Source organism: Anas platyrhynchos, chromosome 8, assembly GCF_047663525.1.
Source record: "Anas platyrhynchos isolate ZD024472 breed Pekin duck chromosome 8, IASCAAS_PekinDuck_T2T, whole genome shotgun sequence".
Classification (NCBI taxonomy): Eukaryota; Metazoa; Chordata; class Aves; order Anseriformes; family Anatidae; genus Anas; species Anas platyrhynchos.
The window spans coordinates 38,002,214-38,027,120 of NC_092594.1; the positions used below are offsets into that span (position 1 = coordinate 38,002,214).

The 24,907-nt window shown below is 52.0% G+C and overlaps 1 protein-coding gene across 6 annotated transcripts in view; it reads left to right on the forward strand.

Moving 5' to 3' along the window:
- The window catches only part of PDE4B (phosphodiesterase 4B), a 173,702-nt gene that overhangs the window by 114,221 nt on the left and 34,574 nt on the right, over positions 1–24,907 (forward strand). For 4 of the 6 annotated variants that reach the window (XM_027463811.3, XM_027463812.3, XM_027463813.3 and 1 more), the window contains 4 exons: positions 2,346–2,540; positions 3,913–3,949; positions 4,033–4,103; positions 7,307–7,356. In XM_027463811.3, coding sequence (XP_027319612.2) covers positions 2,346–2,540; positions 3,913–3,949; positions 4,033–4,103; positions 7,307–7,356 — 353 coding nt within the window. Of the gene's footprint in view, positions 1–2,345; positions 2,541–3,912; positions 3,950–4,032; positions 4,104–7,306; positions 7,357–13,070; positions 13,257–14,059; positions 14,225–24,907 lie in introns of those variants that run through there. The other 2 variants (XM_027463814.3, XM_027463816.3) reach the window with 2 other exon arrangements.

Below are 24,907 nucleotides of genomic sequence, written 5' to 3' on the forward strand. Positions count from 1 at the left end.
GGTGAGCCCAGGAGAGCGGAGCAGATGGAAGGCTCATGCCAGTGCTGTCATCCCGGGGAAACGTGTAAATTCCTCGTACGAGCAAAGCCCACACAGCCTGCCTGGCTCCGCAGGCTGAAATAAATGCGTCTGCCCTCGTGTTTTATGGTACAGATCTGGAAGCAAAGCGCGAGGCTGCGGGGCTCTCACGGTAGCCATTTGGCTCGCGGTCTCGACTCAAATGCCTCCGGACCCCACCTGAGCCACGGGCCCATTTCTGTCTCAGCCTTAACCCAGAGCTTCCCACATCTTGATGCTCCCAGAGGGAGCACGCTGGGGATCCCCTGCTGGGGGAGGCAGAATAAAGGGCTGGGAGCCACTGGGAGTGCTGGAGAGGGCGCTGGGGACCCGTCCTCGGCCGCGCACGCTGGCGAAGATGCCCGGAGGGTGAAGGGTCGAGGCCCTGCTTGGGATTTTCCCCTATGGCAAAGGTCTGCAGCAATTTTTAACGTAGAGAAATCGTAGTCATCGCCGCCAGACTGCAGGATTTGGGCAGTGGAGGCTTGCCTTTGCTTATTTTCTTTATTTTCCAGACTGATGCACAGGGGCTCAGCGTGGTTCCTGCCGGCGGCTTGTTGCGTATTTCCTCCGCTCGCTCTCCCTGTGCCATCAAATCCTTCCTTGGGTCTTCAGCCAGTGCTGCTCGGGGAGCGAGCTGCAGCTAACTCCTGCCACCTGCTGCCTCCCTCCTCGCTCTTCACTTTCTTCTCATCCCGCTTTCTTTCCCCAAAAAGCACAGAGGGATGGAGGAGAGAGGCCGTGCCACGTCTGCGGTGCTCGTTCACGGGCAAAATAGGACAAAAAGGGGCAATGCCCTGGGGGGATAATTACAAAATCCTGACTAGCTGTCGCTGCTGCTAGGGGGATCCTGTGTTAATTCGATGGCACATGGTTGGCCAAGAGCTGGATCAGGCCCAAGGAAGGGGAAGGGGTGGCGATGTTTGGTCCTGAGACACCACAAATGCTGCCGAAATCTGGAAGGCTTCATGGGGCAGGAGGGCTGCTTCCTGGGGAGCTCTGTCGTGGCCAAGGTCCGACGTCCCTGCTTCTGACCCAGGGCACTGGGCACTGGGGCTCCTTCACCTCGGGCCATAAAACTTCCTCCGAAGGCACTGCAAATCCCACAGGACTTGGGTGGGAGTTCCTGTGCCCGATGGCTTAGGCTGGCAGAGAGCTTCATGCTGAAAGAGGGATAGGAGAGGGGAGAGGAAGGGATTTGAACGTTTCCCACCACCTCGCGGCAGAGAAGCCATAAAAAACAGATTTTAGGTGCATCCCCTCCAGCCACTGCTGCTGTGCAGTCCTCTTTGCAATTTCCCTTTTTGCCAGCCTTGCCTGCTGCCTTTCTCCCTTCACTTTTACACTTTTTACAGCTTGCATTTTCCCTTTTCCTCCCAAAGTGTTTGCTGATGCCTGTCAGCAAACCACCAGAAGCGGCTGTGCCCGGCGAAATGCTCGGGGTTACCTGGATGCTGGATTTCCATTTGTGTCCGTAAGCTTAATGTTCAGGATAGCGGAAGTGTGTGATAAAATGGTTGGAGTAATCAGAATTAATTTTCTGAGTGGGTACGGATTAATTATCAGCTAGTTTGTGGACAGCACAGTTAGAGCGCTGAGTTCCCTCTGATAATTATTTTGTGGGCAGAAATAAAACGCACTCAAGCAGTCGTTGGTGAAAGAGCAGATAAAAAAAATAAGAAGAAGAAAAGAAAAAGAAAAGAAATTAATTGAGGCAGGAGCTTTTGGCTCAATGGGATGAGCGGGGTCGCCAGCAGCAAAAATTGAGAGAGGAGGAATGGGAGCAGGGCAAGGGGAGCGTGAGGGCTCGGCTCCTGCTGCAGGACGGAGCCTCGGGCTTCCCAGCTGGAAAAAAGTCCCAAGATCCCAACCCGGCTCCCACGGCGTGGCCAGGACCTGGTCGCACATCTGGGGAGTGCATCAGGCAGGGGGGGAACGGGGGCGAGCCGCTCGGTGGGGTGACTTCAGCCCCGGGCCGCAACGGCCAAGTGATGAAAGCATCAGGAAGTGGGTGTAGAATGGAAACGGTGACGGAGGGCTCGGGTTTTCTCTTTCAAGCCTCCCTTTTGCAGCCCAGCTGTTTGAAATCCACTGAGGCGGTTTCCCAGGATGGCTAAGACGTGAAGCGGGGCTGAAAGGGGAGGCCAGCGGCTTCAAACGCGGGTGCCCAATCCTCACAGCTCGTGTGGGATTTCAAAACCTTGCTCCGAAGGTGGATGAGGACAGCGTGGTGCTGCCAGTGTGGCTTTTGCTAGGCACGTGTGACACTCTCTGTGCTTTCTTTGCAGCTTCGACGTGGAAAATGGCCCGTCCCCAGGTCGCAGCCCGCTGGACCCGCAGGCCAGCTCCTCGTCGGGGCTGGTGCTGCACACCGCCTTCCCGGGGCACAGCCAGCGCAGGGAGTCCTTCCTCTACCGCTCGGACAGCGACTACGACTTGTCACCAAAGACGATGTCCAGGAACTCCTCTCTCCCGAGCGAGCAGTAAGCACAAACTCAGCTCACCTTGTGTTTCACAGCGGATGGGAGCTCTGTCTTGTCGTGGCTCCCACATTTCACAGCCCTAGCGCCCGAGGCAGGTGCTCTCACAGCCTGCCAAGGCACGACAGCCTTTTTCCCATCGCATCCTCCAAATGCTCCCCTTTTCTCCATAATCCAGTAGAAGAGCTTTCAAAGCCGTGCTGTGAGCTGCAAGGGGATGTGTGCCTGTGCCTTCCTGCACTTGTTTTTCTCCGTTAGGCTCTCACCGTTCTCGGTGCCTGGTTAACATCACCGCACGCCATGAGCCTGAAAAACAGAAATACGACCGTACGCATATTTACAGCGTTCCTCTTCTCCGTCCCCTTTTCTGTCATGAGTTGTTTGCTAGAACTGAGTGAAAAATAAAGCAGAAAGCCCAGCCAGATGGTTGGCTTGAGAGGATCAATATAACTCAGCGCACAAAGCTTAAATGAATGGCCTGGATTTGCAGCCCTTTCTTTTAAAAGGCAGTTTAAAGTTTTAAAGTGACCATTAAGCCATAAAAAAGTGCTCATAAAAACACTTGGCTGTTAAGAAGGCCCTACAGGTTTTGCTGTGAAGTTGAAATCTAGGTAGCAGCAGGCTCCATTAGGAGTTCCCCTGGAAGAGAGCATCCCTCGGTGCAGCCAGCGCACCGCCTCTCCCTGCTTTCCAGCCACGATCAGGTCAGCCCCGCACAGCAGGAGCTCGGCCCACTCTGCGCTCAGTTTGGGCAAAATAGATCCCTTTGTACGGGATTTATCGCCCAGACACAAGTGCTTTGTGCGCCATTGCCAAGAAAAATCCTTCCTCTCGGTGATGACGGTGGCCGTGTATTTTTCTCAGAACTTGCGCTCACATCTTCCATGATGAGCACGGCCGGGCGAAAGCCGGTGTTTGAATAACATTAAAGGCTGTGACACAAACCAACAAAAGCCAGGAAATTCAAAGCCGACCTTTACCCAGGCCGTGGCGGGTTTTTCCACCGCGGTGTGAGTGTGCTGCCTTCGCTTTGAATTTCCTGGCTTTTATTGCCCCGCGTTACCCATCCAGCCGGGCTGCTTGTCATCCCCTCGGCGAGCCATTTTGGTGTCATTTTGGTGTGGTGTCACACAGGGAAAGGCTGCAGGGGCTGAAGGCTGTGTTCTGGGTGCTTGGCCCCCTCTGAAACACTCCTTGGGGTGACTGAAGCGTTGCTTGGGGTACAAATTCATCACAAGAGTGCTCGGGGCTGGGGTTGGGTACGAGCCCGTGGTCCAGCGGCGCGCATCAGTGCCCTGCTCCGGTAAACGGGTCTGGCACAGGGTCCCCGTCCACGCAGCAGTGACTGACCCAGCCGTGTTCTTGTTTCCCCCAGGCACGGCGATGACCTGATCGTCACACCTTTCGCCCAGGTGAGTCGGGAGCCCGCTGCCTCGCGCCGGCCGGGGACGCGTTGGGTCGGAGAAGCGCTGACGCCTGCTTCTGCTCGCCCTAGGTGCTGGCGAGCTTGAGGAGCGTCAGGAACAACTTCACGCTGCTGACCAACCTGCACGGGACGGCCAACAAGTAAGCACAAACTTCTCCGAGCTGTGCGGGACCAGGGTAGGGGCTGGGGCCGCCGCTGGTCCCTCTCTGCCCACCTGAGGGCGCCCAGAGGCAGGGGCTGGGCTGGGAGCCTGGGGGACACACAACAAGGGTGTGAGGGGCTGTGCTGTGCCCCCGAGCACAAAACCGCTCCCTTTTGGGCTCCTTTGGCCATCCAGCTCAACCCGGGGTGCTGCCTTGTGCTGCCTCAGGTGTTCACCAGGAGCACGGGCACCGGGAGGAGAGGCTGGAGGTGGATGGTGACGCCTGGTGTGGCTGTGGTGGCACCACATGGGCACAGCCACCCTGCCCATGCCACCGTCAGGTCCACGCGGTGTCCCACAGCAGCAGAGACACCAAACGGGACCGAACTTGATGGCTTCTTTCACGCTGAACAGGAGAAACCCTGAAACAGGAGAAACAAACTCCATCATCACAATCCCCGCTTCCCCTTGGCCATTCACAGCGCACCAGTCGTCATCATTTTCTGCCCTGCTTTGCCCCCGGAGAGCCGTTCTGCCCCAAACCAGCATTGCTCAGCCCTGCAGATGTCCTGCCCTGAGATCGGTGGCATCTCCTGCTCCTGCACCACTCACACCTCTTTGTGTCTGCCGGCACCGTCCTGCGCTCCACGCACGGCTCGGCGTTTGGTTTGGGCGTGAGGTTTTTCCTCCCGTTGATTGCTGTTGGCGAGTTTTGATCGGAAACGAAGCGCCGCATTCCAAGATGGAGGTTAATAGAAAAACAGATGGCTGAAAAAAATAGATCCGTTTTTTTGTTGTTGTTGTTGTTTTTCCGCTTTGCTTTTCTGAATAGTTGAAGCATTCCGTTCCTAATGAGGAATCTGAAATTGGACGGGGCCGGAAGGAAGCGAGGGCGTAACCTGTAGGACACAGAGGCATCTCGCAGTGTCCTTGTGAAAACATTCCCAGATTTGATTGAGGTATAAAGTCATTTGCCCAGCCAAAGTAAAAGTCATTAAATGTTTAAGCCATTAGGTGCCAAACAGCCAAGTCCGTGGCGGAATGTGCTTCCAGGCGCTGCGGAGCTTCCCGCACAGTTTCCAAACAGCTCTGCTGGGTTACGGCCGTGCTGCCAACTCATGATTTTATCATATGTCTCATGATATGTGGTATTTTTCTTAAACTTCTGCTCTGGGGATCATGAGAATCGCAGCTTTTCTTTAACCCTTCATCACCCCTTTTTTTTTCCTCCTCCTCCACCCCCTCTGTCCCGAGACGGAGAAGGAGGATGCTGTCCCACTTATTTACATGCTGGAAAATCTGAATCTTAAGGACTGGGAAAAAAAAAAAGAAAAGAAAAACAACAATGAAAAACAAGAACTCTTTATTTTTTTGGACTTCAACATCGGGGTTTTTAGGACAATTTCCTGCCTGGAAAAGAGGAGAGTGTGATGAATGGCTTCGGAGTGCCTGAGTTTGGCACATGCGGCCGAGGACACGGTCAGAAAGCATCCGGTGCCAGCTCCCCGAGATGCCCGTCGGCAAGGAAGAAGGAGTGGGAGGCAGGAGCCACGTGCACGTGGTGACCCAGAAGGGGCAGTGGCATTGAGACGCAGATCTCCGGGGCTCCTCTGCCTGCTCCTGCCAGCTCTGCAAACCAAGATGGGCCCGGCCGGCTGTAACTCGAGGGCGCTGGGTGCGGTGCCGTGCCCTGCTCAGGCTCCGACACGGGGAATACCCTTACGAGTATGATTTCACCCCTCCCTGCCCCCCGAAAGCACGTCTGAGCACCTCGGCGCGGTGGTGGAGGTACCTGGAGCACGGCTCTCCAGACGCTGCAAGCGCCGCGGCCGCAGCGCGGTGTCCCCGCCGAGGAGTTTCTGTTTTCCAAAGATTTCCAGATTCGGATTTTCAAAGGCTCAGCACGGGCAGGTCGGGGCAGGCTTTTAGAAAAGTCAGCATCCAACGTGCTGGGCTGAGCCCTTCGAAGAATCTGTGGCCCGTGGTTCCCTCCAGAAAAGCCGAGCCCTTGAGATCCCACCCCAAAGGCGAGTGCCATGGCCATGGAGCCGCCGCTCGCTGCAGCCCCGCTCGCCCTCGCCCTGCCGGCAGGTTGGGAAGCCAGGAGCAAGGTTTTGGAGCAGGACCCTCGCTGCCTTACTCAAACACGGAGCTTACCTGGCTAGCGAGGCCTTCCTGGAGCACTTCTGAAGAACCCCCTGGAGCTACGAGTGCAGCAGCATTGAGCTGCTCGCTTGCTTTGATTTTAGCTTCAAAGGAGAGCTGGCAAATAATGGATGTTTCGGTTCAGTGGCTGACTCAAAAAATTGGGGTTAGGAGGTTGCCTAAGAGAGAGCAGGGGGAAATCCGGCTTCAGTTAAAACATATCAGAAACTTCTTGGGGAGGAAAAGCGCCAAGTTTCACTTCTGGTCAGCCTGAAATCCCACGTTCAATCCCAAATGAAGCATTTTTGGTTTTGCGTTAACTCCTTTTAACTTGTTTTAAAAAAAAGTCTGTATTCTATAAGTAAATTATGGTTTCAATGTGAAAAATTAACCCTTTTGTTTGGCGAATGTCACAATGAAATCATCTGACGTTTGGAGAAATACCGCACCATTTTTCCAGTCAAACCTGCTTGCTAAACTTGAGCTGATTTTTCAGATAGCGCTTGGTCCTTCTGAAATCCGGAGTTTCCCAATGAAATTGTTGCTCCTAGTCAAGAAATGTCATTCCGCTTGGTTTCAGAGCTTGCGCTAGTGACTGCAGTGTCTCCTTATTTACTTCCAGGTGCAATTCAAGCTGTTAAATCCTAATTTAAAGCCTTATACCTATATTGGTATAACAATTGACATTACTTCAGGGTCCAGTCCAGACTTTGTTGTCTTTCAGCCTTGATTCTGGGTCCCAGCGAGCCCTTCAATCACAGAAACTGGCCCTTGCTGACCTCCGAGCATGTTTTGACCACGAAGCTGCCAAGGCAGCGTGGGATGCTGGTGCATCTTTCCTGATATATGCTCTTTCTAGCATGTGTGTGTGCTTAGGACACGTTTGGGTTTTTCTAACAGATATATTGATATTGCTCATTAGCTGCCAAGCCATTTGGAAGTGGCCTGGCTTCTTTGTGGGCATGGAAAAGGGCTTCTAGCTGCAGGAATTGACAGCAGCAGTGCTTGAAGAGTTAAAATAAAACCTATTTATAGACTATTCTTTATCCCTTTTAGGAGATCTCCTGCAACGACTCAGCCACCCGTCTCCAGAGTTAACCTACAAGGTACGTGTGTGAGTTTGATAACCGGGGCCAAATGAAGAGGAGGGCTAATTGCACATCGTTTCACTCAGGGCTGCTGCCCTGCTCCCCCCAGCCCAGCTCAGCCCTGGGCTTCCAGTGCTGCTTCTGCTTGACTCGTGCGAAACCAACACGGGAGAACCATCAGGGCCAGGTTGTTGTTATTGTAATCGTTTGGGGTTTGTGTTTATCCTTGCGTGTTAGCATAAAAGGCGAACATGATTTTGGTTTGATAGTCACGGCCACAGTGACTGCTGCTCTCCTGAGTCCCTGTGCTGCACAGGCCTGGACAAGCAGCAGCCTACAAGCCTCGAACAGGCTCAGACACAGCTGTATCCCTTATCCTGTTTATTTCAGTTGTTTGCATGTGCTCTATGTAAAAATTGCAATCTCAAAAACCTCTCTCAGGTGAAACTTCCTCCGCTTTTATTAGGCTGCCCTAGAATGGCTTTTTTTTTTTTTTGTTACGATGTTTTTGCTCTTTTGAAACCTGCATTTAGCAACAGAGAGCAGCAGTCAGTAAGTGGGGCTGATCACATCGTCTTCCCTGCCTGTTCCCCTTCTGTGGGCTGTGTCCCCCCGTCACCTTGTCCTCGTCCCTGTCTCGGGTCAGGGACTGCAGCAAACGCCCAGGTTCGGCTTCAGCCAGGGAGGTGAATAACCCCGAGCAAAGGGTTATGTGCAGCTCGTGGTCCTGAGTGCTTGTGGGACCCCTCCCAAGATCCGAGCTGGTCCTGCTGATGCGAATTTAAATGTTACTCCCACAGAGAAGGAGCTGAGATTTGGAGGAGTGCTCGTGTGTAAGGTTATTCTCAGCCTTTCTTATAATTCAGTGCTAGGAGGGACTAGGAAAATTTAATTATTACAGCGTGTGAAGCCTGGATAACTATCATTTCCTCTCATGCTGGGGATTATTTACTGTCTGGGGACAGGAACAGCACAGGAGGCTTCCGGGTTAGATTCCTCAAAAATTGTTGCTGGAGTGGGGAAATCTCAGAGGCAGAAAGAGACCAGGACAACGCGAGCTTCAGCTCCTCCTTCACGCGCTGTCTTGTGAGCAGCATCGAGTCGGGGCTAGCAGGAACGCAACTCGTCACTTTATTTCCAGATCTGTTTTAGCAAGACTTTGCTTCTGTGGCCTAGGTAAAAGAATTCACGGAAAATTTCATAACCTTTGCATGGATCTGTTTATATAGGCTGCAGGATCTGATAACAGGGAGATAATTCCCTTCCAGGAATTTTTTGATTAATTTTCTTAGCGCTTTCTGTGGAAACGGTAGCTTTTTAACACTTTGTGGACATTTTTCTACATTTCTGAGCACGTAGCAGTGTATTGCAGTATTTGCAACACGAGCGGTAGGGTATTTGGTACTTTTTAGCTGACCCAAGCTCCTAACACTGGGAATAGGTCTGGCACTTATAGGGGAAGTTTTGGGTTACTCTGGAAAGCTCAGAAAGGGAAAGCAACTGAGCAGAATCCAACTTTTAGCATCTTTAACCAAGCCCTTGTGCTCCTGACTCTTGATTTTCAGTGTTCCAGCGCTCTGTGGCCAGGTCTGTCTAAATAAACTGCATTAACATCGGACCTGAGATGTGAAAAAAGCAAATGCTCAGCGGTTACGAGGCTTGTAGCTGACAGAGGGGACGCTCCTCGTCCTGCTCCCAGGTGAGGCCAGCTGAGGAGGCAGCGAAGGCCACGTGCTTTTTAAGGAAGCTTCCACTGAAATGCAGAAAGAGCAAAGATTAGGGATTTTTTATTTTTTTTTCGGTGTGTGCAGTTTTTTTCTTTTCCCCTAGATGGCTTCTGATTTGGAAATTAGGAAAGGAAGGAGAGATTTTCCTATCGGAACACTGCCACTGCTGCGCCAGCGGCTCCTGTGTCTGAAAGGGTGCCGAGTGTTTGTCCCGAAAGTTTTGGAGAAGGAAACAGCAATGTTTGGATTGGGACGAGGCTGTGTTACATCCTTCGAGATGAAAGAATGTGTTTCGAGATGAGATGTGTTTATGTTCCCTAGACGGGTGAGCCGGCAAAGCTCGGTCTTTTATTTCAGCTCTCCCGTGTCACGCATTGATTCATAGATCTACCACCATCAATTGACATCAGTAGGAGCACCTCGTATATGTCTCCTTTTATTTGTCGTTAGTGGAGTGATTTATATCCTGTTAGGAAAAGTACAGAACTCGGGGTTTGCAGCGGACTGGCATACATTAATAAAATCACCCTGGAGGGAGACAAATTGCATTCAGCGTTTGCACTGGAAGTAATTCGCGCCAGCTGTTTACTCCGGCGGAATATTACGGGATTTGTCAGTTGTTTGAAACAGAGAGGAGCCAAACCCACGGCTCGTGTGCTCCCGAGGAGTTGCATCACTCAGGACCCAGGCCCGTGGTGAAATGAATGAGCCGTGTCGAAATGGTGAAATTCCTCTTCTTTTTGCTTTCATTTTCTCGCAACCATGAAAAATTCTGGTCAGGTTTTTCATGGGACAGAGAGCTTTCAAAGCCGGTCCTGATGTCAGTGTCGATTTCAGAGCTTTCTTAACCTTATAACCACAGCCATAAAAGGAAGAGGAATATGCATTGGACATCCTGTGTTTTGTCCTTGGTATCAGCTTAAGTAAATCTGGCAGATTTTTCCTGTTATTTTGTTATGAGCGCAGATCACAGGAACAAACAGAATTGCTTTTATGAATTAACTGAGAAGCCATAACGGGGAAATATGAAGCTGTAGCAAAAAGTACATAAATCCTTAATTAGCTCGTGTACTTCACAGCTGGGGAGGAGAATGGGGATTGGCGGGGCCGTGAGGTTCCTGAGCAGTCCGTGGCACCGCGCGGTGCCGTCGTGCAGTGCCAGGGTTGTGCCAGCTACCTCCTCTGGTGTTACAGAAACAAAAGGTATAAAACCATCATCGTGTACATGTCCGTGATGCTTCCTTCTCATATATTCCTTTTTTTTTTTTTAATGTGGGCTCTGTCACAGCTCCTTGCTTTGACCTCTGCGCTCCCTCGGTCTCAGTGCCCGCTCCCCGCGGTTCAGCTCCCTCCGCCCCTGGTAGCAGTGAAAGCTTCAGCTCCTGCCCAGTTAACTCAGCCAAGAAAGTCTGTAACCAGCAACAAGTCTGCCAGTCCCTGCTTATTTCTGTTCCTTCCTCCATATTTATTTTCGTTGCTGATCCTTATTTCCTCCAAACTAAATCCTCTTCCACTGGCAGCCACGTTCAGCACAAGCCTCTCGTTCTTCCACCCGCTTTAGTGCAATCTTTTCTCCATCTGTTTTGTTTCCTTTGTGGTTTTTTTTTTCCCAGTACTTTTTCATACCGTTTCATTTCCTTTATGCTTTTCCCAGTACTTTTTCCTACCATCCTGTTTACCAGCATGGGATCCCACTGTTTGCTTAATCCCAGTACCAAACCCTCAGCATCACCGCGCGGTGGTGGCTGTAGGTCCGGTTTCGTGCCTGGCTTGCCCGAAGCAGCCCAGGCTCTTCAGGGCATCACCTCCACCTTCACCTTCACCCTAAAAGGCCCCTCATTTCCCACGTGTGTGTAAAAGGCCCCTGATTCCTGGCGGGCACTGCTGCCCTAATGAATCCCGGGCCGCAGAGGAAACGCCGCACCGGTGGGGACGCCACGAGGAGCGAGAAGCCACTGCTGGATTCCCAAGGGGTTTGGGGAGAGGTGGCCCAGTTCTGCTGGCAGATGGGTGCCCAGCAGACAGCACTGGTCATTTTCCTCCAGCACAGGTCATTTTTTCCCCAGCACGGGTCATTTTCCCCCAGCATTTCTCTCGGGAGGCCAGGGCAGTGCCCACGGAGCGCTGCGCATGGGTCCCCTACACGGTGTCCTCCCTGCGGCCCTGGGGGGTTGCAGAAACTTCTCCCAGGAGCAGGCAGCCAAGTGCCCCTCGGATACTTTCAACACTGAATAATTACGGTATGTCCTCACAATTAATTATATACCTAGCAATATAATAGAGCTGATTGGCTTTGCAACCCGAGGCTTAGGGGGGTGCAGCGCTTTGGGATATGTCACACACCGGCTTTTCAGGGCTCAGGGGATTAAAGCTTTGTTAAAATTCCTCTCTGGGGGTGGGAGTGAAAGATCGGTATTTTTCTTGCTTGTGCCTCAGTCTCTGCTTCCCTGCTCATCCGCACGTTTGTCTGCACTTCTCACATGCCTTTACACGAACTCAAAACTCGTACTCTTTCATTTTTTATGTGGGTGTAAGACGTACACAGACTCGTGCACGAACATTTGTATAAAGCATAAACAAAAGACTGGATAAAGCTGGTGCTCGTGCTAATGAGAGCCCCGACTTTCTGGAGGAGTTAAGAAGCCCTGTGCATCAAAGTCACAAATATCTATAAATCCCGTGTAATTAGCATGGAGCTGGTGCTCTTGCACCAGACTTCCTCTGCTCGGCGTGCGGACAATGGCTCTGGGCATCTCCAAAATAGATGATTCATCCTGAAATTCTGTTCTCGTGGTTTGCTCGGCCGGGAGTTTTGGCTGAGGACTGCAAGATGGGGACTGTAGATTTGGGGGCAGCTTGTGCAAGTCGCCGCCCTGCTTTAGGCTTTCGGCGAGGGTGCGAGAGGAGCCGCACACCGCCGGGGAGCCGCGCCAGGAGTAACCGATTGCGCACCGTGCGGCAGCGGGGCCCTGCGCTTATCTGGAAACGCTGCTGCTAAGGGCTGCGGTGCCCTGGTGATGCAGATGGTTTGGAAAGGAGCAAAACGGCCGAAGACATCAGATAGATAGCAGCTGAGTGACGCCACCGAGTAAAATTAGGGCTGTTGAACGAAGGGGTGATGCGGGCTGCTGGGGGAAATGAAAAGCGTGTTTTGGAGCGAGCCCTAAGAGCTACCTGCAGGAAAAAGCCCGCTGTCGGGGGGCTGATCCCCGCTCGGCGGGGGCAGTTCATTCCCACGGCGAGTCCGTTTCGTGTGTTGCTCCTGCCTGCGAACACACACCCCCTGAAAGTTGGACTCATGCATCTTAGTAAGTATTTCAGTTATGCTATTGACGTCAATGCAGTCATTAAATAGATTGCCGGCCCTCCCATCAGCAAACCTGTGCCAAAGACCTAGAGGCAGACACATTTTAAAAGAAGAACATCAGGTTTTCTTTTAGCAATTGGAGGGAATAAGGGAAAAGTTTATTCTGAAATCACCGTGCTTTGCAATACTACCAGTTTTTTTTTGTTTTTTTTTGTTTTTTGTTTTTTTTCTTCTTAATTTCCTGAGGCTCGTTCTCTGCAAAGATAATGGCAGCGTTTTATTTAGCACGCTGTCGCTGCGTTACTGTGCACATAAACTCCAAATGAGGCTAAAGAGGAGTTTTTTGTGATCAGCTCCAGCTGAAAAACGACACCCGTTTTAGGGCTCCCGGCTAGATTGATTCGTGTATCGAGTAACAGAGGGTATTCAGGCAAACCTGCTTAGCCTTTGACTCCCGAAATTCTGCGAGGGCTGATTTCATGACATCTAGATAAGAAAATAGCCGTCGTTTCTCCTCGGCAGGCTCTGAAGACACACAAGCTAATCACGGCTCCATAGCAACAGATGAAAACTGTTTTTTCCCCTCCGCCCCACCTGTGGATGTCACATGAAGATGCTACACGTGCTGCTGCCATCAGGAGCCTGTCACTCCCCGGGGCCCAGCTGCCACCGGCGGGTGCCAGCGGGACTCCCCGCGTCCTCCTGCGCTGCTCCGGGCTCTGCGGGTTGGGCTCCGAGCTCCTGGCCCTGTCGGGGCACCCACGGCCCCGTGCCACCTCTGCTGCTCCCGGCCCCGTGCTGGGAATGGCCCCGGCCGTCGGCGGGGAGCTGGGAAGCTGAGGACATGCGCAGGGGGCACCCTCACGCATTGGAGGGAGCAGCAGGTATGTCGGGATCGACTGCAGAGTTTAGGAGCCGAAACACTGGTTTTGGGTCGAGGTGGTCATCCCGCTGGTGATCCCACACTTTGGGATAAACCCATAAACCCATAAAAGCAGCCGTAGGTTATTGAAAGGGCTGCTGGCTGTTTTTTTTGTGAATGACCCAGCCAAGTGCGAAGCCAAGGTGGCAACGAAGAGGTCTTCGTGGCGGCGTGCTGGCGTTGTGTCCCCACGTTCACTCTGCTCTTCAAACACGGGTCAAGCCCTGCAAGCCCTGCCTTGCTTCCCTCAGCTCCCATTCGGGCGGGATTGCTTAAGGCCTCCGTGAAGACAATAAGGCTTTGCCATGGCTAATATCGGGGCTGATAAAATCTGTGTTTCTTTTGTTTTCTGCACAGAATGATGATAGTGGCTGTGGGTGCGATTTTGACATCGCAGTCCTCAATGCGCTGAATCAGTTCCATATGAGTTTGAGAAATATGTACTTGGACCGTGAAAAAAAAAAAAAAAAAAAAAAGAAAAAAAAAAAGAAACACAAACCAAAACAAACAAAAGCACCCAAACCAAACTGCTGGCAGGCGGAGTTATTTTTTTAGGTTGCGGGGCACAGTCTGTGCATGCCTTAGTGATGAACAGGGTTCTTCATTGTCCCACTGCTCCCAGCCCCTTCAGCTTCCATGTCAGCGGCATTTTCCAGCTAGTGAGAGCTGAAACGGGCTCCCGACAGCACCCATGGCTCATCCCCGCAGCAGCTATATATAAGTTTCTCCTTCCTCCCCCGAGGTTGAGCTCAGTGCTGCAGCATCGTGTCCCGGACACAGCTGGCAATGGGAGTGTGAGAGGCTGCATCTGAGGATCTGTGCCGAGATTTTCCCAGGGTAATGCACCGCACACGTCCCCGAGGCAGCAGCCTGGCCTTGGGCAGTCCCCATGCTCAGAGCTGCGTCCTCCTGCGGGGTCTGATTCCGAGCGTAAGTCGCTTTTTTGTTGGGTTTTACAAAGTGAGTGGTTCTGACTCTGTCTTGTGATTGTCAGCAGCCAAAGCTTTGGGTCCGTGGCCGGGCAAACGCTCCCGCTGAGCGTTTGATATTTATTCGTCCTGGTGGCAGCAGTTCCCAGCTCGTGGGGACGCGAGAGGGCAAAGCGCCGGGCTCGGCGGACAGGGTTTGGATTTGCCCGGTGTCCTCAGCGGGGTGAACACTTTGCCACCAAAGCTAACTGCACGGGATAGCATAGCGATTGTAAAGATTGAAAAGAGCTTTTTAAAGCTTTTTTAATTTTTTTTAAAGCCTCCGAGCTGTGGTTCAGACTCGGGGGTCCCCCCATGGCAGCACCAAGCAGTGACCCCCCCCGGTTGCCTGCAGCCTTCAGGTCACCCAGAAACGTGGGTGTTCATTGCCAGCATCTTTTCATTTCCTGATGGACTGAAGCAGATTTATATAGCTGAGCGTGTTGTGCCCATTAATACGGGCATAATGGCGTTGTGCAACGGGTGAGGAATGTTACGGCAATAGTTAATGAAACGTCTCGGTGTAATATTGTTTTCTCTCCGAGAAGTGTCTGTGAATGACAGCCTTAAGTATTGTATAATTGGGATGCTTTTTTGACAGAAAGGAAACAACTGTTAATTATTTATGGTTATTAATAAAACATGCTAGGTTCTTGAGTTAATTCAGTTCACGGGAAAAATATGTACGCTTGCGAAGATTTACATTTTTAAGCAGTGAACTTTAAAAAGCATCTAAACACGTCCCTGTGGGGTATATTTTCATGTCTAAAGGTATCGTTGATTGACTTGGTCGTGCGTTCAGGCATTTAATCAGTTTAGGAATCCAAAATGAAAAAAAAACAAACCTGCAAAACCTGGCAATGCATTGATTTGCTCCAAACTCTTCAAAACCTTCCCCAAACAGACGCTTTCGCATCGTGCCCGACTCTGAATCCCAAGGCTGCTTTGGCTCCAGCTTCCCAGGCCTTAGAGCGTGTTCCAGACACCCCAATGGTTTCGGTTAAAATGAACTGAATCCCAAGCTCGGCCCTTCGTGCTGCAGGCATGTGTTCAGGGAGGCTTTACAAGCGCAGCACTTAATCCCAAAATGACTCGGAAAGGTCACATTTTACAACCAACGTATTTTTCTTCAAATGCCGCGCATTAGGGCTGATGAAAGCAGGACACAGGCACAGCAATTGTTGGCTTCTCTGAAAAAGCAGCGTGCTCTTCCGAGAAGCAGAGGAGCCAGCCTGGCCTCCTGCTCCTGCTGCGATGGGCACCGGCAGCATGCACTGGGACAGCCCCCAGGGACTGGTGTGACTGGGCTGAGCACAGCCCGGGGCCAGTCCCGTTAGCAGAATCCCAAATAATCACTCACAAGCTGAGGATGCACTGGCGAGTAAAGGTGTGCAGGCAGTCGCTCACGGATTTTGCTAACATTTGGCGTTTGGGCAGGGCTCCTCCTTCCCTTCTTCCCAAAACTTCTGAAAGAACAGAAATCCAGACCTAAATTTCCAGCCTAACCGTAGTGTCTGCTGTTTTAGCAGTAATTCTTTACGGGACGTGGTCCACGTCCAGATCCTAGTGAGATGCATTAGCTGGGCCTTCTCCTTGATTCACGTTTTTTTTGGGCAGGGTATTTCCCGAAATTCCTGATGCCTGAATGGCACCACCTGTCAGCAGCTTCCTGGGCTTCAACGCTATCGTGTGAAACTCCTAAATATTTCCATCTCTGTGCAGCGGGAACCCAGGTATAAGCCAGGAGCTCGTTAATCACACTTTCTAGATCAGGAGCCACAGGCCTGGCACGGGGAGGAGATGCTCCTCGCACCACATTTTTCAGCAGCAGCTGCTCGCCCTGAGCCGGCGTTTGTAACACGTCCAAATGTGGTCAATTTAGTGTGCCGCTAGAATGCCTTTTATTGCAAATTGCCTTAAATGGAAAGCCCCGGGCAGCTGAAAATCAGATGTTTCGCAGAAATTGTATGAATTTCACTGAACTTATGACACAGAATTAATTACTTCAGAGAAGTAGCGTGAGTTACAGCGCCGAGACCTCGGCCAAGGCTAACGTGGGGTGGCTCTGCTATGCTGCTGGGTGAAAGAAATCCCGAAAGGTGCCACATTGCACAGAACTTAAGCAGCAAGCACTGGAATAATTTGCAGTAGGTCAACCCCCATCTGACCTTCAGTGGGGGCATTTCAATTTTCATGCCCATTTAATCTGGTATTTTAACTGAGATTGTTCATAAGGTGCCATTAGCGTAGCTGACATTTTGATTTCCTCGTATTTGGCTTGAGGAGATTACATAGGTATGTTTGAGGGCCTTAAATAAATATATTTTGAGGGTCTTAAGTAATATAATTTGAGAGGGGAAGGCCATCCTTACCTGCTGTAGCAATTTGGCAAGCACTTGTGCTTCGAGGGCTGTGTGTCGGTGCTGGCTTGGAGTTTATCCTCCCTCTGCCCTTCGGGGCAGCTTTCTGACGGCTCAGCCCAAGCACCAGGGCCTGATTCAGGTCAGCACCGAGACCTCAGACTCGAGGAAAGTAGTCCTGTGGGGCTCAGACCTCCACCTTTAGCCACTTTCGGGCTAAAATGAGCCAGATGTGAGAAGAAACGCGAATTGTTGTCTGGTGTTTGTGTATAGAAGCCATTTCTGGTTCTGGATGGCCACGTAGTGATTCCAGCACCGTGTCCCTGGGTCTGTCAGGCTAAAAATGTGGTGCAGTCCTGCCCCGTGTCCCAAACAGATCTTTAAAAGAGCTGGTGGCCAGGGTGTGATGGCCCCGGCCTGAGGGTGATTCAGAGGCACGGTGGAGATCAGCACGTGAAACTATTAATACGGAATATTAAAAGCTGTCAAAACAAATGATGCTGGTTTGTAGGATACTGACATCTCCCTCTTCCTCCCCACCCTTTTACCCGTGGGACTTTAATCTGTGATTTTAAACAGATTATTTTAAAAGGCTGTACGTGCGGTTTGGTAAACATAAAGCACACTGAGTCACAGCTCCGAACAGCTGAAATGGTTTGCTGGGGAAGATTAATACAGATGATTGGCACAATGAAGAGTTTAGCTCTGTTTTCAGCTACTGCAGGTCCGAAGATTTGTAGTTTTGTGCCTGAGAGCATACTCTGAACGTCTGCAGAGCTTCAGCGTGTGGATGTGTTAGAAGTGAATCCGTACGGCTCGGGGTGCACCCGGAGAGCTGAGTGACGCCAGGCTGACAAGTAAAATATCCTCATTTCCAAAAGCTGGATGATCGCGGGTTAAGTAACAGCTTTTCAAATTGCATGCGCTTCCAGATTATTCAAGCAATTTCTGCTGGTTCTGCTCTGCGACCAGCCCACGATCTACCGTGAGCAATCCTCCGACTTCCCACAGTGCAGCCTCATGCAGTCCCAGATCGGGTGATAGGGCTTACTCAGAGTATCACCCGAAAACCAAATATGTCCAAACAGGGCATTTTTTGCAACGTGCCGCGTACCTGAGCAGCTCCGCTCGGTGCAGGGTAGCAATATCTTTGCCTTTCAGCAGGAGGATGACAGTCCCACGCGTTTATTTTGAGAGGCTGAATAAGGACGTGAAGTTCAACCCAGGTAAATCAGCGAGGTGGGCATTACTGCTCTGCGAGCGCAGAAAATGTCTATGGCAGGAGAAAAGATTAAAATTACAAACAAAATCAATTTTTAAGCTTCCGTCCCTGAGGATAATGCTTTCAAGAAATTACATTTAGTAATGAAAAAATCCATTTAATTGTATTTTATAATTAATATAATGTGTCTGGCATGCTGGCTGAAAACATAATGGATGACTGCACGGCCAGGCTTTCAAGGCAGGGAGTGGGGCGTACGGGCAGGGCGGTTTGTGTGTCCTAAAGAGTTCCTGGGAGTTACAGCCAGGGTGCTTTCAGGATCCACATTGTTAACTTTCCTATGGAAGACCTTAAGGAAACTAAGTTGAGATTAAATTTTATGTTAAATTGTGACCTTTTCAGAGTTAAACAGGTCTAACATTTTTTCCAATAGCATGTTCTACATTGCTGCGGTGACCCGGGTGGCCTCATTCTGACCCTCATTTAAGAATTTCTGAATAATTTGCCTCATAAAGAGCTAAGGATTATTAATTAACTTTGTCTTTACGCCTAATGCCAGTGGCTGAGAGGAGCTTTTCAGGTAGGTCAGGCACCGTGCTTTGTAGTTCCAGGATTCGTTCCTGAGGTTCCTCTCCCATTCCCTACCCCGGTGTTTGTTTCACCACAAAGGACTTTCACTCTCACAGAGCGTGCACACCATCAGATTTATTATCTCCAGGTTAACCTGGTTCAAAACTGGGTTTAATTGCTATGGATGGCTTTGTGGATGAAAGCATCCGAATTCTGTGGCCGATCCAGATGGAGACGCTTTTACCTGTGATTTACAGAAGCCTTACGAAACAGTGAAATACGGTGCAGTTTGGCCTTTACATCATTCAAGGCTTCTCCCCATGCTGAATTACAGTCGTTGCTGTGGTCTCCTGTCTAGATAGCTCCTCCTGTGTCTGAGGCCTGTGAGAGCCAGCTCTTGGCTTCCCAAGGAGGAGTTTCCAGAGCATCGGCAGGGGCGCAGGCACCGCGTTTCGCACGGATGCGTGCACAGAAAGCTCGTGAGAGCCCCGGCTCCTTGATTTCTGCCGTGGGGGCACGTGGACAAGAGCCCCCGCTCCGACACGTGTCATCGGTGCACAGCACAAGGCAGCGAGGTGCCGAAGCCTTCGGACGCGCCGTGGGTGAGCCAGCTCCAGAGCCGGAAGCCGTCTAGCCACAACAGCACAGGATGGTGCCCCACCTAATTAAGCCTGTTGAAAGGCAGGGCTAATTAGTTTAGGTGGAGTGCCTTGTTAGCACAACGATGTTGCTTCCAGGATCCAAGTTGGTTTCCCTGCACGTGTAAGCCTCCCAGCCCTCTCCGAGCCAGCCCACATGCGCCCGGTGAGATAATTCGCTGCACGGTGCTGCTAAATCCTAAGTGGGCAGCTTGGTAATTTCATAATCATATCCTGATTTTTCAGGGCCTTTCTCACACTTGTGCCTTCACATGCACGCCATGTGCTCAGGAAGCAAACATTCCTAGTCACGCAGTAAAATGTTCATCTTGCTGTGATCCGGCCTTCCCTTGTTTAGCCAGGGAAACCAAAACACAATCTGGGTTCAGAAACTCGTTGGAGGCATGTATTAATTTCCTGGCGAAATGTCATCTGAAAAAAACATTTCCAGCATTCCTCCTCGAGATCTCTCCCGCGTGTGTGCCGTCAAGTCTCTGCGCTTCTGCGAGGCTCTACGCGGGAGAGGTACCCTCTTACCTAGTTTTTCTCCTTCTGCCTCGTGATTAAGGCAGGACAACAAGGAATCGAGCCTGGTCAGTAAAACGAGAGCGTGCCAAACCGTGTGTTTGCTCCCCGAGCTCAAGTTGGAGCGGAGCAATCTTTCCTGTTCATTCACCAGGCCAAGATTAGATTCTGCCCCCCTTGCCATTTCTGCTTCTCCCTGTCCCTGGAGCGAGGAATTCCTACTATGCAGGCAAATCCCGTTCCCAGATTCCCCCGTGATATCACTGCTAAGTGACATCTGACAGAATGCTTCCTGCATTTTGTTACTTCCATTTGGCACCATAAAAGCACTGTCACTTACGCTCCTGATTTGTGGCGGCCACGATGTATTGTTCCCCCCGGGAGGGGGGAGAGGAGGCTGCAGGCACTGCCCGGTGCTAAAACCCTGCAGGTGAGACCCTCCCTCCCATCTAAATCCTGCTGCTGAGCTTCTGCAGCTTTCCTCACTCGTTACCATTTCAGATTAAATGTTTAAGTTTACCTTCAGGTGAGAAATGGCTTCTCTGGGAAGTCTCATAGGCTTCTATTCACCCCCCTTACTGTTTTTGTAGTGTTTACGCCTCATTTTTGCACCTCACTGGCATGCAGAAGATGCAGTGGGGAATCTTGATCTTTTGTCTTTATGCTGTAACATTTAAAGCTGAGGTTTAGATGGCTGTTTTAGCGTGCACGTGCATCTGATGCCTGTAAGCACACCAAGTAAATGTGAGAGTATTTCTGAGCTTAACTCAGGACCTTCACTTTTTGTTAGCTCGTCCTTTCCAAGTGCTCTCTTTCAGCTGGACAAGTGTTGGCGTTACTTTTCCTAGGGGAATGAAGACCCGTGACAAAACATGCTCTACTCCCTGCGGCAGTGCCCAGTGAAGCTTTGGTCCTTCTTTCTGAGCAGCATTTGGTAATTGCAGATTTTTGCAAGGCAGCCCCCCGAGACCAGCTCTCCGACTCCTCCGTCGGCTCCTTGCGCTCAGCCTGGCGCTGAAGTGCTGGGGTGGTCCCAGGCGTGTCGTGGTGGCCTCTTGCAGTTCCTCCTCCCCTGCTGGAAGGAGCAGAGCTCCTGGGGCTCTCGGGACCCTGCTGCCCAAACCAGATGACCATTAGAGGACTGCCTGTAATGGTGCGTGCTGCCTGGGGGCACCCGCAGCTACTGCCACAAAGCCCTGCAAAGCTATCGGGAGAGCTCAGTGACCTCTCCGGCTCCCAAGGCACCAAAGAGCAATCGCCCTGCTCTAGATTAATTAGTAAGCAGTTACTGCTAGCAGTCAGGGGGCTGCTCAGCGTGTTGCCAGCCCCTGTGGATCCTCGCTGACCCGATTCTCACGCCCCGGCCGCGGAGCCGCCCCGCTGCCCACGGTGCCGGTGGGTGCAACGTGGGTGCTGCAGGTTGGGCCAGTTCTGCCCGGGCTGGCTTCAGCTCTCCCAGCCCTGGGCTGACCTCTTGCCATGGGTTTCCTTCAAGTGTGTCATTTGTGCCTCAAACCAGGGGCAGGGCCCCTCGTGGGCGCTCACCTTGCCCTCACCTTGGGGTGCTCACGGGGATCGCGGTCAAAGCAAGGCCTGGGGTGGCCGCGCTGCCCAGCACCAGGGCTCTGCGCAGTGCCAGCTGCTCGTAAATGGCTTTTTTCGCTGTTGAGGGCTTCCATTTGCTGCTTGGCCTCCAGGTGCTGTCATTGCCACGAGATGAATGCAGCCTGACCTAAAAATCACCGGCCGATTTTGAAGAAAACGCAGGGCGAGCTGCGGAGCCGGCCGTCCTGCTGTGCAGGAAGATCAGGAATTTCAGCAGGAGCCAGCTCGATGAAGCAAGGAGCTTCTTAGTGGACCAAAGTGGAAAAGGAGAGCAGGGAAGAGTGAGAAGAAGGACTTGGAACACGGGGGGGATGTAAAAAGGAGAGGGACGGGGAGCAGCAGGTCAGGGGCAATTTGGAGGGGGGGGCTGTGCTCAGCTGCATGGTGCTGGGCAGGAGGCAAGCTGGAAAAGCTGGCGGATGTGACAAACAGGATGGCAATGCCTTGTCCTGATGGCTGTGGGCAGGGGGGGGCCCAGCAGGTCCCTGATGCTACTGGGAGACGTGTCAAGGCAGCAGCAGCAGCAAGGAGATGCTGGTGGTGAGCCACAAAGCCAGCGCTGGGGCTAGTCCTGCTGTGGGGGGGCTGGAGCAGCGCCCCGTGATGCTGCAGCAGCTCGGAGCCTCGTGCAGCTGGCCGGGGGGGGAGGACAGGCACCCCCAGAGGGTGATTCAGCCCCTGGCAGGCGGCGTGCTGAGAATAGAGCAGAAGCACCCTTTGGAGGTCCCCGTCACTTTCCACTGAGTGCGCAGGGAGCTTAGGCGATTAACTTTTAGCTGGCTAAAGATAGAGCGGATGACCCCCACGCACACCCCGCTGACATTTCTCCGGGCTCACATTACTGCTTAGCGGTGCTGCTCCGGTTTCAGCGCAGCTGGCCCGCTGCTCGGGCAGCAATCCCGTCAGCTGTTGACTCAGAAACATCGCGGCTACTATGGCACTGAGGGACCGGGCCACAGCCCCCGTGTCCTAACCTGGCCGAGCCTCTGCCACCGCTGCGGGTCCTGCTGCAGCCTCGGCACCCTCGGCCTCTCCAGAGCCACTTCTCCGGGGCTGTTTTCCCAGCAGCTTTTCTGGGCAGCCACCCTCGTGTGTCCCAGGAAGGACCTGGCTTTAATTAGAGTGCCTTCTAATTGCTCTGGAGGGCGAATGCCAGACTCCTCAGCCTTTTAAGACACGCGTTTGTTTCCTTTGCTGCTCGGTGCCTTGAGAAGGCGAAACCCAGAAGTGCCCCCCAAAATCTTGGCCTTGTTTTCGCCGAGGTTGGGGCGCGTGTCAAACCCTTCCATCGCCAATCTCAGCGTTACACGCGGTATTCCTGGCAGCAGCAGCTCGCTCATTTCCTGTCATTTTTCGCAATTAGCCGTAGAAAGCTTTTGCTTCGTTTTTTTTTTTTCCTCTATCTTCCTCTATCATCGCTGAATACAGGCTCCATTGTTCGGGCTGCTCTGGAGCCCACGTGGAGCTCTTCTCTGCTTCCCCCCACAGCCGGGTTTCCTCCGGTGCCACCTCTTCAGCATCTCCCCAGGCGGGTCTGAGCCAGCTGATCCGTGCCTTGCCTCTTCCCAGGGCTTTCGCCACCCTCACCTCCGTTCCCGACAGAGGACCCCGTGCTTTCGAAGCAGATTTTGCTAAAATTGCTGTCGGTGACGTGCCACATGCCCTCCGTTTGCCTGCAGTGCCATGGTATCGGCTCCTACCCGGCCGTGCCGTGCCGGGGGGATGCGCGGAGCCCTCGCTGCGGGACGGCTGCAGGTGTGAGAAACGTGAGAGGGGGCAGCTGGAGCGACGGGTAGGACCGGAGTCCCAAAAATACGATCCGGAGGGGGCAGAAGGGCAGGCTCGTCCATTTGTTCGGGGCTTGCTCAAGAGGACTGGCTCCACCTGTTCCGCAGGTGCTGGGGCTTTGTGCCTCTCTTAGCACATCTGCACCTATCTTTGCAAAAGATATAATTAGTTTCATTGCACGCAGCGAAATGCTGGGGGGGGGGGACAGTGAATCTGAACGCTCCGTCGTTCCCATGATTGGAGATAAGGCCCTAAATCCAGCCCCGTGGCTCGCCGTGCTGGGAGCACACAAGTGTTTGGGGCGAGGGGACGCGTTCGTGTGCTGTGTGGCATTGGGTGGGGGGTCTGCTGGGTGCTTCTGAGTAACAGCAGGTCTGCTTTGGGGGGGTCAAGTTGAAAACGTGGCCCCTGGATGCCCCAAACACCAAAAAACATGCAGCAGGTCTCCAAAAAGCCCCGCACTCACAGGGCGCGGGCTGCGTCAAGGCACAGGACGGTGCCACGAGGCTCAGGCACTTTCATTCTAGGTTTGAAATGAATCTCTGCAGTTGTGCTCTGCTGCTTTTATTTTGTTTCCTGTGACTTTTCAAACCCATCCAGAGACCAATTTTCTCAAGCCTGTTTGTTGGCTCTGCTGGAACAATGGCTTAATTCAAGGAAATGGCTCTCAGCTCACGGGCAGGCATGAAGGCACTGACAGGATGCATTAAACAAATCAATTATTTAGTGTCAGCCCTTCACTCAGGGATAAATATGTGAAGGCGTCCGCACCATCTGCAAACAACCACGGCTACCTTGGGAGGCAGGGGGTGCAGCTCCCGGCTCTGTCAGGTTTGGGCAGGGCGCTGGGTGATGAACCCGTCCTGCTGAGCGCCGGGTGCTGGGGTGATGCCGGGCGCTGCCGAGGGATTGTCTCGGGGCACGGCACGGATCTGGCGCTCCCGAGTTAAAACAGGCTCCTTCTGGTGAGGGGGAGTGAGGGTCTGTTGGACTTGTCTGAGCCGTGACCGCACACGTGCCCTGGTAAATCACACAGGCCACCATACTCTTGCTTTCTTTGTTCCCTCTTTCCCTTTTTCCTTTTTCTTTTTCTTTTTCTTTTTCTTTTTCTTTTTCTTTTTCTTTTTCTTTTTCTTTTTCTTTTTCTTTTTCTTTTTCTTTTTCTTTTTCTTTTTCTTTTTCTTTTTCTTTTTCTTTTTTTTCTTTTTATTGTTCTTTTTTTTTCTTTTTTTTCTTTTTCTTTTTTTCTTTCCCTTTCCCTTTCCCTTTCCCTTTCCCCTTTCTTTCCCTTTCCCTTTCCCCTTTCTTTTCCTTTCCCTTTTCCTTTCTTTTCCCCTTTCCTTTTCCTTTTCTCTTTCCCTTTCTTTTCCCCTTTTCCTTTTCCTTTTCCTTTTCCTTTTCCTTTTCCTTTTCCTTTTCCTTTTCCTTTTCCTTTTCCTTTTCCTTCTCCTTTTCCTTCTCCTTTTCCTTCTCCTTTTCCTTCTCCTTCTCCTCCTTCTCCTTCTCCTTCTCCTTCTCCTTCTCCTTCTCCTTCTCCTTCTCCTTCTCCTTCTCCTTCTCCTTCTCCTTCTCCTTCTCCTTCTCCTTCTCCTTCTCCTTCTCCTTCTCCTTCTCCTTCTCCTTCTCCTTCTCCTTCTCCTTCTCCTTCTCCTTCTCTTTCTCTTTCCCCTTCCCCTTCCCCTTCCCCTTCCCCTTCTTCTCTCCAACCTGCATCAGGGCTTGCAATCCCGTGGGTCTCAGCTGAGGCTGGTGTGTCAGGCTTTCGTGGCTCAGATTTTGTGAGAGTCCCACAGAGCGGCCTCCCACCAGGGCAGCGTTTTCAACAAACCATGTTGGGTGCGTTCTGATATCCCGGTCTGTTGCTTGCTTAGGCAGAAGCTCTTAGTCACTGGTAGTCGAGGACTGAGAAATGTGAATGAAGCCTTCCGTAAACATTA